Below are 12,459 nucleotides of genomic sequence, written 5' to 3' on the forward strand. Positions count from 1 at the left end.
AGTAATTTGTAAGCACTCTTTATATATTACAGCTACAACACAACATAAGGCTCTGTTTGTGATCATCTAACTATGGGGTTGAGAAGTTAGAGATGTCTAATAAGGTGTCTGCCTGTGTGTTGGAATTTTTTAATACCAAATACTCTTTTTTTTAATTTCCTCCCCTGGAAAATTGCCTTTTTAGCCTATTGAGGATTCGGTGATAACTGTTTACTGATTAGCAATATTGAGTCAGAAAAACAGTGTGGCTTATTAAATAAGTAGTTGAACCAATGGCAACTAGACATTCACTCCTCTTAATTCACCTTAGAAAGGAAGAAAGAAACTAATGACATAGGACATTACCATTTGGACCAAAGCTCTTCTCAAACATGGATGGCTCCAATGAGATAAAGAGTTGGGGGTCAGGGCCATTGTAAGGATGGACCCTGGGTCATAGATTGAATGCACTTCCCTTAAAGTAGACTGATGTTCCCCAATATAGTGCCCTGCCTATTTGACTGTCACTATGCCTGCTAAAAAGCCACTTGGAAATGTGACATCTGTGCAGCAGAATTTGTACACAGTTCCATTCCTACCCTGTTCCTATGCCAGATGGTCCTCAACCCAGGAATTGAAGAGGAAAGTAGGTGGGTGACCCATGGGATTGACCAGACGGTGGTGCAGTGGATAGAGCATCAGCCTGGAATGCAGGACTCAGGTTCAAAACCCCAAGGTTGCTGGGTTGAGAAAGGGCTCATTTAGCCTAAGTGAGGGCTCACCAGCTTGAGCTTGGGGTACTGGTTTGAGCATGGGATCACAGACATGACCCCATGGTAACTGGCTTGAAGCCCAAGGTTGCTGGCTTGAGCCCCAAGGTTGCTGGCTTTAAGTTCAAAGTTGCTGGCTTGAACCCAAGATCATTGTCTTGAGCCCAGGGTCGGTGGCTTGAGCAAGAGGTTACTTGCTCTGCTGGAGCTCCCCAGTCAAGGCACATATGAGAACACAGTCAATGAACAACTAAGGTGCCACAACGAAGAATTGATGTTTCTCTTCTCTCTTCTCTCTCCCTTTCTGACTATCTGTCCCTCTAAAAAAAAAAAAAAAAAAAAAAAAAAGGATGACCCATGGACCATTCAGTTTTGTTCTTTTAAAGCTTTAAAATTGATGACATAAACCAAGTTCAGTCTGACAGAGGTGAGTATGATTTGAACTAGCAAATCATTCAGATGCTTTAATTACATAATAAACCCCAGGTCTTATCTGAGATTTTAAAGTATTTTACTCAGCACACTGTTGGCACAGAGCTGGCTTTTCTTTTTAAAAGCAATTAAGCTGCCAAGACCCGAGGGAGGTGGAATGAACCACAGGCTTGCAGCCCCTGGCCCAGCGGGGCTCAGTGCTGCACAGAGAAGTGGGAAGTGGGAACAGGCAGCTCTTCCTGGAGGCAGTGTGTGTGTGTGTGTGTGTGTGTGTGTGTGCGTGCGAGTGTGCACATGTGTGTGCATGTGTGCACGTGTGTGCGCGCGCACACGTGTGTGTGTGTGCGCGCGCGTGTGTTTGCTGAGCCACCCCAGCACCGAAGCACCCTAACAGTGGGATCAGTCAGCCCTCAGCACTGACCCGACAGCAGGGCTCCCAGGCTTCCTCCCTCCAAGTCCAGTTCCCTGGAGCAGGAGTCATCCTGGTCATCCAGTGTCACCTTCCCCGACCGACACTGCAGACTGGATCCGAGACAGCTCTCACTCTTTCTTCCCTCCCCACCCCTAAATCTGCCAGACCAAGCAGGCTCCATCTGTGTTCAGGGGGAAGCCCGAATGCCCGGAGGTGCTGAGCATGCAACTGAGCGAGAGGAGCTGTCCTCGTCACACACACAGAGGGCCTGTAGTGTCCACAGGGGAGGCCACCTGTCTACTCTGTCACTGCAGAGACAACCTCAGGAACAACAGCTCTCTGCAAAGTGAAGTCTGCACAAATGACCCCACCTCAGAAACTGCTGCAGGACTGTGTGGCCTCTCCGACAATGCTAAGGACCGCATCCCAGGCCCCCGGATTCTGACAAGTCACAGGTCAGAGCTAGAAACTACCAGAAGGTGTTTATTCCATTCCTATCTCAACCAGCCAAAGACCCAGCTTCCAACCGCACCCAGGATGAACATGGGACACGATGGACACCGGCCTGTTCGGGGCTTAGTCTGGGGTCACTCTTAGACAGTACCCCTTCCATACAACCCACAGAATGGGAGAAAATAACGTGCAAATCACTTTTCTGATAATGACCTAGTATCCAGATTATTTAAAGGACTCTTACAATTAAATGTGAACAAGCCAATGTTAAAATGGGCCAAAGGCTTGAATAGACGTTTTCAAAGAAGATTTATGTCTAATAAACACAAGGAGAGACATTCCGCATCATTAGTCATTGGGAAATGCAGACCACAGCCACAGAGACATAGGGCTTCACGCCCAGGAGGATGGCTACAGTAACAAAAAATGGGAACAGAACAAGTGTTGATGGGGATATTGTGAAGGTAACATCCACAATGCAAACAGTTCTGACCACTGTGGAAAACATTTTTATAGAATATTCTCAAAGAGTTAAACAGAGAAACACTATATGGCTCAGCAACTCTACTCCTAGGTACACACCTAAGAGAGTGATAGACATATGTCCACATAACACGTTACATGGGTGTTCAAAGCTGCATTATTCAGCCCCGGCTGGTTGGCTCAGTGGTAGAGTGTCAGCCCAGCGTGTAGAAGTCCTGGGTTCAATTCCCGGCCAGGGCACACAGGAGAAGCGCCCATCTGCTTCTCCACCCCTCCCGCTCTCCTTCCTCTCTGTCTCTCTCTTCCCCTCCCACAGCCAAGGCTCCATTGGAGCAAAGCTGGCCCGGGCGCTGAGGATGGATCCATGGCCTCTGTGTCAGGTGCTAGAATGGCTCTGGTTGCAATGGAGCAATGGCCCAGATGGGCAGAGCATCACCCCCTGGTGGGCATGCCGGGTGGATACTGGTAGGGCGCATGTGGGAGTCTGTCTGACTGCCTCCCCGCTTCTCACTTTGGAAAAATACAAAAAGAAAAAAAAAGCTGCATTATTCATAACAAACACTAGGTAGGAGCCACCAGCTGCCCACAGCTGAGGAGGTACTGAGCACAGAGCAACAGTACTCAGTCACAGGAGGGACAGAGGTACAGACATGCCACAGCATGGAGGAACCTTGGAAACATCGTGCTAAGTCACAGAAGGCAGACAGAGACCACAAAGGTGTGAGTCCATTCACGTAAAATGTCCGAGGCGGCAAATCCACACAGACATGTCAAAAGCAGACGAGGGGCAGGGAGGGGCTGGAGCACGGGGACTGGCCGCTTCACGGGCATGGTGAGCCCTCCGGAGGGACAAAATGTCTGGAATTAGATGGTGGTGATGGTTGCACAACACTGTGAATGTGCTAAAGCCATTTAATTATAGACTTTAAAATAATGAAAATGGTGAAGTTTGTATTATGTGAACTTGACCTTCATAAAAAAAATTGGCTGGAGACATAGTTAAATAAAAAGTTCTGGAGTTGACAAAAGGGTTGAAATGTGAAAGGGACCACATTTCCAGAGCCTCTGACCTTGTTTCTCTGGACTGCGGACCTGGGACGGCATGTCTTGGATCTCCAAGGTCCATTCCCCCTCAGCCTTTTCTCCCCAGCAGTGCACGGTCATGAACTCCCAGTTGGAAAACCCTTCACTGGAGTGGTCCAGCAACCTGCAATTTGAGACTCAGGGTCAGAACAGGAGGAGCCTGAAGGCCTGGAAGGCAGGGCAGGAGGCCAAGGAGGGCTCTGTGCTCAGCACCTGGAGGACAGCAGGTGAGAGGCCTGGCCCTCCATGAGGCAAAAGTGCAGGGGAGAGGCTGACTGTTTTCGCAAACGCCCTTGTTCAACACTGCTCGAGACAGGGACACTGTCCATCGTGGTCACCTCCCTCCACCTGGAGAGACCCCAGGTACACAGATTGGCTGCACACTCACTGCAGGCCACCATGGCTCCTGTCCCTGTCCTTTCCACCGCCTTCAGAGGGTGTCTGGTCCCTTCCCATCCAGAGCCCATGTCCCCGGTGCCTGAAGGCACAAAGCAGGAGGAGGCCAGGACCTGACTTCCCCCAGGAGCCCAGGAGCCCCTCTAACACGTGGGCATGTGGAGTGCGTGAGACATCCCCCTTTGTCCAGAGCCAGCTCTACTGTGCCGTTTTCAGACAGAAGAAGGAAAATGTGTGGCTACTCAAACTTGCGGGGAAAGGGCTGTCCCTGCACCTCCAGGGCTAAATGAGCTTCAACAATTGCATTTGGGGAGATGACAGGACAGGCCTGGTTGTTCCTCAGAGTGGGTGGGAGGCACCCTGGGTGCGTGTGGGCAGGACCAGGAGCCCCTTCCCAGTCAGTCTCCCTCGGACCTTCCAGAACAGAAGGCCCTTCCTTTCTTGGCCTTCAGCCCCGGGCTGTGCTCTCAGGTGCAGTTAGAGCAGAAACAAAGCAGCTCATGGGCACCTGCTGGCTGCCCCACCCACGGGTCTGCCCTCCTGAGAAGAAACAGTTCCAGCTTGTCTGCCCTCTCAGTCCCATTTTCTGTCTCTGCATGGGAACAATGCACATAGGGACTCTTTTGTTCATCAGAACTTCGGATGGAAATGTTTTCTATGATGTAGGACTTGGTTTTCAATTTGGGGGTTCTCTGAACATGCAACGTATAAAAATGTTTATCAAGGGGCCCTTCTTCGAAGAAACTGCAAAGGTCAAGGCTGATTTCACACATGATGCGAAACAGAATCCAACACAACAGGGACAGAACAACCCGTCCTTTAAGGGCTGAAGCACTTATAAATGTAAGCTCACTCCTGGTGGAAATAAATACCCTGGCAAGCAGAAAAGGTTGCCGAATTCAGATGTGAAAGCAAGAGAAGGTAATAGATCCTATAATCACACAATCTGCGGGGGGTGGGGGGGGTGCAAATCCCGAGACTCAGATGACTGCCAGGCGGCCTCGGGGTGGGTAGGAGGTGCTGGGCGGGGTAGGAGGCAGGAGCAGCACCAGCCAGCACAGGGGCAGTGCCGATCCAGAGAATCTGAGAACACGCTCTCTAAGAATCCAGGGTGCGCGGGCTGGGCCTGCGCAGAATGAGGGAGGTGAGAGGAAAGGAGAGCAGAGTGGGTGGGGGCCCGGCAGGCTCTCAGAGGTCAGGGGGAGGGGGAGGGGGAGCCCTTCCCAGCCTGCGCATGGACATGATGGACATGACCACAGTCAGTCCGAAGAACGCCCCTGAGTGTGACACAGGACCGAGAGGGCATGCCCAGAGCCGAGGAACAGAGACGGAGAAAGTGCGGCCCCGGGTACCCCGTGAAGCAGCAGGGTATCTGTCTTGGCTGGGATGTCCAAGTTGCTCCTGTAGGCCGCTGACCCCACCAACTGCCCGGCCCGGCCCCGCTGGGCCAGCCTGGCCTTACCTCTTTGCCAAGAGCTGGGACCTGGTTCCCGAGGGGGAGACCAGGTGGATCTGGAGGTCTCCTCGGCGCGGGTGGGAGAGGGAGATGCGGGCCACCACGTGCTCCAGGAAGCCCACGTGCTGGTCTGAGTGGTCAGCGCAGGCGGTGGTCAGGGCACTGGTCCGCAGCGTCTGCACCACGGGGATGCTCCTGGTGGGAGAGGCGGTGCTCAGTCACCCACGAGGGCAACAGACTCCAGGAGCGGCTCGGGAGGCCAGGGACCCCCACAGAGCTCAGATGTCCCCACCCAGAACATGGCTGTCATTCTGGGATGGGCTCACAGGAATTAAAGATCAGCGTCTTGTGCAGCCTCGGAGCAGACCAGCAGAGCTCATTTCCCCAGTGGCCGGGCTGCGAGGACTTACGGTCCCACTTCCCCATGCTGGGGACGGGCCTTGAAGTCTCGGTCATGATGCAGCAACTGCCAGCCAGGCACCGGACACCGGTCTCAGAATGTGTAAGGACTGACCCATTTAATCCAGAAAAGTCAAGGGTCATGCCCAAGGCCACACAGTTACTGGGAAGCAGAACTAGGATTTAAGGCTCCAGAGTCTAGGCCTCACTTCCCACAGTTGCTCATGTGGGCCCACACCTGTGTTCAAAACACCAGGAGAGAGGAGACGGACAGGCAGCTCAGGGTCAGGACTGGTCTCTTATACTAGAAGCCATGGTGACCAGACAGACTCACAGAGGACGAACAGAAGCTGGCCTGCCCCCAGCTGTCCACATGCAGATAGCTCCCCTTCCTCTCCTGCCCACCAATGGGAATGGTCAGTTTCACCACCTGGGATGGGCTCGGAGGACAAGCCCTCAGCCCCCGTCAGTCACAAGGCAGCTCCACCAGGATGTGTTCAGCATGCTCCCCAGAAGAAGCAGAGACCCGCCCCAAGTGCTGCTCCCATCCGAGCGGCTGGCCCCAAGGACTTGGAATCTGAAGAAACGTCCTCTGGCCGCTCAGTAGCACATTCTGTTCGACTTCCCTCTCAGGAGAGGAGTGGGGGGCTGAGGTTCCGTGTCCCCCAGGAATTACATCGTTTGGCTCGACAGGACCTGACTCATAAGAAACACTCAAAACAGTTACAAACAGTGATGTAATTCCCTCGGAGACTGTAAATATTTGAAAACATGATTTGTATGCATCATAAATTGAATTAGAGAGGCTGACTTCTTTCACTGCCTGCTCCCAAATTTCACTGTGTGCTTTACCAGTCAGCAGGCCCCGCTGCAGCAGATGCAGAGCAGGACAGAAAGTTCTGGAGGGTTCCAGTCCTGCGGGGCCACAGAGGTCCATAGGCAACTTCTCCCCACCCCTGCACTAAGAAGGTAACTTGAGGGGTTGTTGTGGGGAGGGTCTCCTCCCGGCAGTCTCACTAAGCGTGTGTGCGTCTCAGAAATAACCCGACACTTTCAGATACCTGACACATTTCAGGGCCCAAGAGCAAGAGCCAGGCCAGGGGTGGAAACCCTCTCCACTCCACTGGTCTGTCTGCCCGAGCTGGGAAGTTACCAGTGTCTATGGATCCAGAATTGAAAACATTTGAAAAAGCAAAGCTACATTGTTGCTGACATGTAGTACAGGATTAGCTCTACTGTAGTTAGAGCTACCACCAAACAGGAACACGCACAGACTCTCTTCCTTGTCCTTATTCCCTAAACAAGATTGTGTTTTTTCCCTCACCATCAGTTTGAACCTTAGAGTTGAAAGCAGACTTCCTCAGCACTTACATTGTATCAGATTATAAGTAACCCAGAGATGATGAACTGAAGGGTGTGGGCAGGTTATCTGCAAACATGCCACTTGACATGGAGGGGCTTAGGCACCTGTGGATTTGATGTCCAGGGAAGGGGGTCCTGGGACCAAACCTCCCCCATAGATGCTGAGGGACTACATTTTTCACCCCCCACCTCGCTTGAAGACCTTGCCAGCATCGCAAGACTGAGGCTTGTCTGCTGGCCGACCAGCCTGCCAGGACATGGAGGGACAGCCCTGGAGAAGTCCTCACAGTCAGCAGCTCAAGAGACGCTCCCAGGGCTACTCACCCAACACGGGCTCCTGGATCTCTGCTGCATCCCTGGCATCAGCGAGAAACACTTGTCTCAACATGTTCTAGCAAAAGGTCCCACTATGAGGGGGAGACGCTCCTAAGGTAGAGGTCGTCTCAAAGACAAGGCCTAGGTGGCCCTGGCCAGTTGGCTCAGTAGTAGAGTGTTGGCCTGGTGTGTAGAAGTCCTGGTTTCGATTCCAGGCCAGGGCACACAGGAGAAGCGCCCATCTGCTTCTCCACCCTTTCCCCTCTCCTTCCTCTCTCTCTCTTCCCCTCCCATAGCCAAGGCTCCACTGGAGCAAAGTTGGCCGGGGCACTGAGGACGGCTCCATGGCCTCTGCCTCAGGTGCTAGAATGGCTCTGGCCTTAACGGAGCAACGCCCCAGATGGGCAGAGCATCGCCCCCTGGTGGGCATGCCGGGTGGATCCAGGTCAGGCACATGAGGGTCCCTGCTTCTAACTTTGGGGGAAAAGAGGGGGGGGCACCTGAGTGTGTGGATAAAGCAATGATCAGTATTCCTCTCCTCATGGTTTCTTCTTCCAAACATACTTCCCAAAGATAATAAGTATCTAGTTGTAGCTAGGAAAGAATGCATTCCATCCTTTACAGACACTGGGGACCAGAGAACACCTTCTCCCCACACAGGGTGGCCCCTCCTGATGGAGTGGGGCTCTTGCTCTCCAATTCACTTGACAGTCGATTTTTTAAAATAAATTCCAGTAAACAAACATAGCTGACTTAGAACAACTTTACACCAAGAGTGAAGTCAGGCGTGTCCTAACCATGGAGAAAGAAGCAGCCTGGTGCTCACAGCACCTGCTCGAGGCTCGTAAAACATCCATGTGCTGACACCTTGGCAAGATTATTGGGGGTCCAGATGACAGCAACCCCGAGCTGTTATGCACTTTGGAAACAACCCCCTCCTGCAGTGGGAAGGGGCACTGGCCATCTCCCCAGTCCATGGCTGAGGGTTTTCAGGGAAGGTAGGACTCGGCAGGGGCTACTGCCTCAACCTCTGGTAGGTAACAACAGGAAGGATGCTCATCCTAATTACTCCCACAGGGCAAGACCAATCTCTGGTCAGCTTGGTTATACTGAATATTATGGATGAGAATTTCCAGCAAAAGGCTGAGGGACTGACTCTCCATCACAGAGAATTTGCTAGAAAAGGGGAAACCACAGTTGGCAACAAAATCCCCCAACACAATCACATTAAGGAAGGACTCCTCCTCCAGTGTCATGACCCTGAGAGTGTGTGTCCCATCAGTGCACACAGGGATGCAAGTTGGAACACCTGCCCCAAAATACCTCCCAGAGGTGTCAAGGCCAAACCAGCGTGCCTGATAAGCTGCACGAGCTAGAGTTGAGCCTCACCTGGGCCTCTTGTCGGTGACCGCGACACATATGTGCTGGGAGGGGACTGCTGTCCACTTCTTCGCCTCCATGACGAGGGCTTCTGCATCCACCAAGCCAAATCCATACAGATGGCTAACTGGAAAGACAGGGCGTTCAGACCTGGCTCTGCCCCCCACCCATAGAATGGAGCAACTCCTAGAAGGCCTAACTCCCATTCACTGCTTGACCCCTGCAGAGGGCACTGGTCATGGCCTCCACGGTCCTGGGACCAACCACTCAAGGACTGAAAGGACCCAGACGTCTCCCGAGAGCCCCAGGCAGCAGGACACGCCATCTGAGGATTGTTTCCGAGTGCCCCCTGCTCTGCTCAATCTGAATTTCACTCCTTCCAACCAGCAGTGCAGGACAGGAGATGTGTCCCATTTTGGTGCAAAGTGGAATGCCTAGAACTTTCCTTTGGTGGGATGAGCACAGGCTTCTGTGCCTTAAAGGGACAGGTCAGCCTTGGCACTGCCTGAATCCCACACCACAGGGAGGGACTCTGACACCCTTTGGCCTTTGCCGTTCTCCTCCTCAGCTGAGCTCCAGGGCACGCAGGGACAGTAGCATGGGTGCATACCCCAAGCGCTTGCAAGCGGGCCCGCTTCAGAGCTGAACTTGGCCAATGCTAGGGAGTTTCAAAGTTTCATTTTAATTGGCAAGGTAGAGAACCAGATACAATCTATTTTCCTATTTAATTAGGCCAAAACTGAAATGTAGGTCAGCTCTTGTTACAGCACACCCTGCTACCAACATTCCTGCAAAACAAAGATACATTAGGCCTGATCAATGGCCTCCTTATTAAGAGGAATGTCCCTTGGAACTCGTAGTAACAACGCTTGACCTATATTTCACAGATAGTAGTATCAAGTTTGGTGTTGAAATAGTTGGCTTGAGCTTTAGAAAAGAAAAAAAAAAGTCCTCCCTAACATGCCATGGCTGAATGTAAATCTTTTCAAGTTTCTCTAGTAAGAAGCCAGTAGCCTAGTCCTATAATTACCTGCTCCAGACACTCCAAATACCTGGGTTTCATGGTCCCTGCATCTGTAACAGGTTGTTGGGGGGGGGGGGGACCTCACTGTTCTTCTATGAGTTATTTTTACAATACAGGGGCTTGCGGGACAGAAGTTTTATAGTTACAAAGTAACTTATATAACTATCTCAATGTCTTCATTGTGCAAATGGATGAAGAAATTGAGGGCTACTTTCAAAATCACAGAGCTACTCAGGGCTAAGAGTGCATGTTGCTTTTAGGGGTTACGCAAACAAATATTTTGATCATATTTACAGATTTGTTTTAATGTACATTAGGAAAACTGTAACTACATATCAAATCCATGACTAATGAGATGTAATAAAGTTTCCTTTTACAATATGTTTCATGTAAAAAAAGAAGGTAGTCACTTTAAAGAGAATGGTTAAGTCAGTGCTGATGCTAGTTTTCTCTGCATGAGGAAAAAGGCCTGAAGTTAGAGAACCCGCAGCTAGTGACCTCAGGTCTCTCCCTCAATGAGTTTGAGGCTCCAGGGTACTTTTTCTCAGGTCACGGGTGTGACCCACAGTGAGTGCTGTCTGGGGATTCTCTCTGAGGGCTCACGTCACCCCTCACACTGATCCCTGGAGGTCACTCAGAGGGCCCCCCGGGACCAGCCCTTGCCTACCTGGACGGCGCACCAGGCTCCATACCTTTATGACCGGCACCGTTGACTTTCCAGTCACTCGCTTTCAGGTGGGCTGGCCTAGATGTCCTCACCAGCAGGTGCTGGATGTCCCTCCAGGTTAACTGGCTGCTGCAACAACACAAGGACAGATCGCTGCAGTCCACACAGGTCAACATGGGTGGCTGCACCAGTGCACTCAGACCTGGTCACCGGGAGTCAGCCCTGCGCCCAGACATGCAGGAGCCCACAGGCACCGTATCTGGGGAAAGGACCAGCTCTCCACCTCCTGGTAAAGAATGGTTTCCAGCAAGTGAGCCTGACACAAAACAGCCCTGGTGAGTTACAGTCACAGCCTCACTGTCACTCCCCGAGATGTTAGCGATCTGCTGCCCGTCACCCTCTGGACGAGCTCAAACCACAAGGGGGAAGTCAGTTGGAGTTTTGCGGGTCCACCCGCCAAGTTTAATGGGACAGTCTGGCACAAAACCAGGGTTTGTTTTCTATTTAGTTTTGACGAACAAAATTCCTTGCATGTTTCCAATAAGGGATGGAATAAAATATAAAACGATGAATTGTTAAGTATTTGAAAGCAACTTCCACACCAGTAACTAATTATTTAGGATTTTATGCAAAAGCCTCAGGACACAGGGGCTAACATGTTGGCCTGAAAATCGAAAATATTTAGCTGTGCCTTCATTAAAATGAGAGCATGTGTGAGTTCTGCTCTTTTGTCTTGTGCAAGCCGACACGCAAAACAACATAATTACGAGAACTTGAGTAGCTCAGACATGATTTTTGAATCATTTAAAATCTCATCTACAACAAATGACTGCTTCCCATGCTTGGGTTTTGATGTACTGTATCAGCTAACGTCTGCTTCTGACACCGTCACTGCCAACGCCCTTCTTTCTGACCCATCCACACACTGATAACTGGGGATTCTTTATCTGCCTGATGACAGGCGGAGCCTCACCACTGTGCTGTCACGTAGGAACCAAAGTTTACGGAGGGCAGGCACCGAGAGTGTGCCTTTGCCGTGTGAGTCAGAGGGGTTTGGGGCGAGAGGCTGGCCCGCTTTGCTCCCTGTGGTCCTACAGAGGTCATCAGAAAAGAGAAGGGGAAGGACCCACTTCAAACCTGAGTGATGAGCTTAAAAAGGAAACAAAGTCCTGACCGCTGCTCAGCATGATGATCCCTGAGGACAAGGCAGCGGTCACAGCAGGACAGAGGCCACATGGTCCCCACGTGCGGTTCCAACAGCAAAGTCAGAGACAGAAAATGGGATGACAGTTGTTAGGGCTGGCGGGAGGCAGATGTGGAGTGCTATGGGCTTAGCCCCCCCCCCAATTACATGTGGGAGCCCTAACCCCCACCTCAGTACCTCAGAACATGGCTGCATGTGGAGACAGATTTTTAAGGTGGTGATTAAGTGGATCGTTAGCGTAGGCCCTCACCCCATCTGACTGGTATCCTCCCACAAGGCTCGGGACACACAAAGAAATCCAGGTGAGCAACAGGCAGAAGCAGCCGTTCACACCCCAAGAGACAGGCCTCAGTGGAAACTCACCTTGCTAACACCTCCATCTGACCCTCCTGCCTCCAGAACTGTGAGAAGCAGTGTTCTGTGTCTAAGCTCCCCCAGTCTGTGGTGCTCCGCTCTGGGAGCCCGAGCCGACGGAGACGAGGGATGTTGTTTAATGAGGACAGGGATTCAGTGTGGGAGTATGGAACATTCCAGAGCCGGACGGTGGTGGTAGTGACTCAACAGCATGAACATACTTATTGAACTGGTCAAAATGTTAAACTTTATCTTATGTGTATTTTACTATAATAAAAACATAAAAACAA

General features: G+C 51.5%; 1 protein-coding gene across 3 annotated transcripts in view; it reads right to left on the reverse strand.

Annotated features, from left to right (window-relative positions):
* The window catches only part of PCSK6 (proprotein convertase subtilisin/kexin type 6), a 102,562-nt gene that overhangs the window by 26,958 nt on the left and 63,145 nt on the right, over nucleotides 1-12,459 (reverse strand). For 2 of the 3 annotated variants that reach the window (XM_066238560.1, XM_066238557.1), the window contains exons 10-13: nucleotides 10,637-10,740; nucleotides 8,930-9,047; nucleotides 5,471-5,659; nucleotides 3,600-3,736 (exon numbers count right to left, since the gene is read on the reverse strand). In XM_066238560.1, the coding sequence (XP_066094657.1) occupies nucleotides 3,600-3,736; nucleotides 5,471-5,659; nucleotides 8,930-9,047; nucleotides 10,637-10,740 (548 nt within the window). The remainder of the gene's footprint in view (nucleotides 1-3,599; nucleotides 3,737-5,470; nucleotides 5,660-8,929; nucleotides 9,048-10,636; nucleotides 10,741-12,459) is intronic. The other variant, XM_066238559.1, reaches the window with a different exon arrangement.

Source organism: Saccopteryx bilineata, chromosome 7, assembly GCF_036850765.1.
Source record: "Saccopteryx bilineata isolate mSacBil1 chromosome 7, mSacBil1_pri_phased_curated, whole genome shotgun sequence".
Taxonomy (NCBI): Eukaryota; Metazoa; Chordata; class Mammalia; order Chiroptera; family Emballonuridae; genus Saccopteryx; species Saccopteryx bilineata.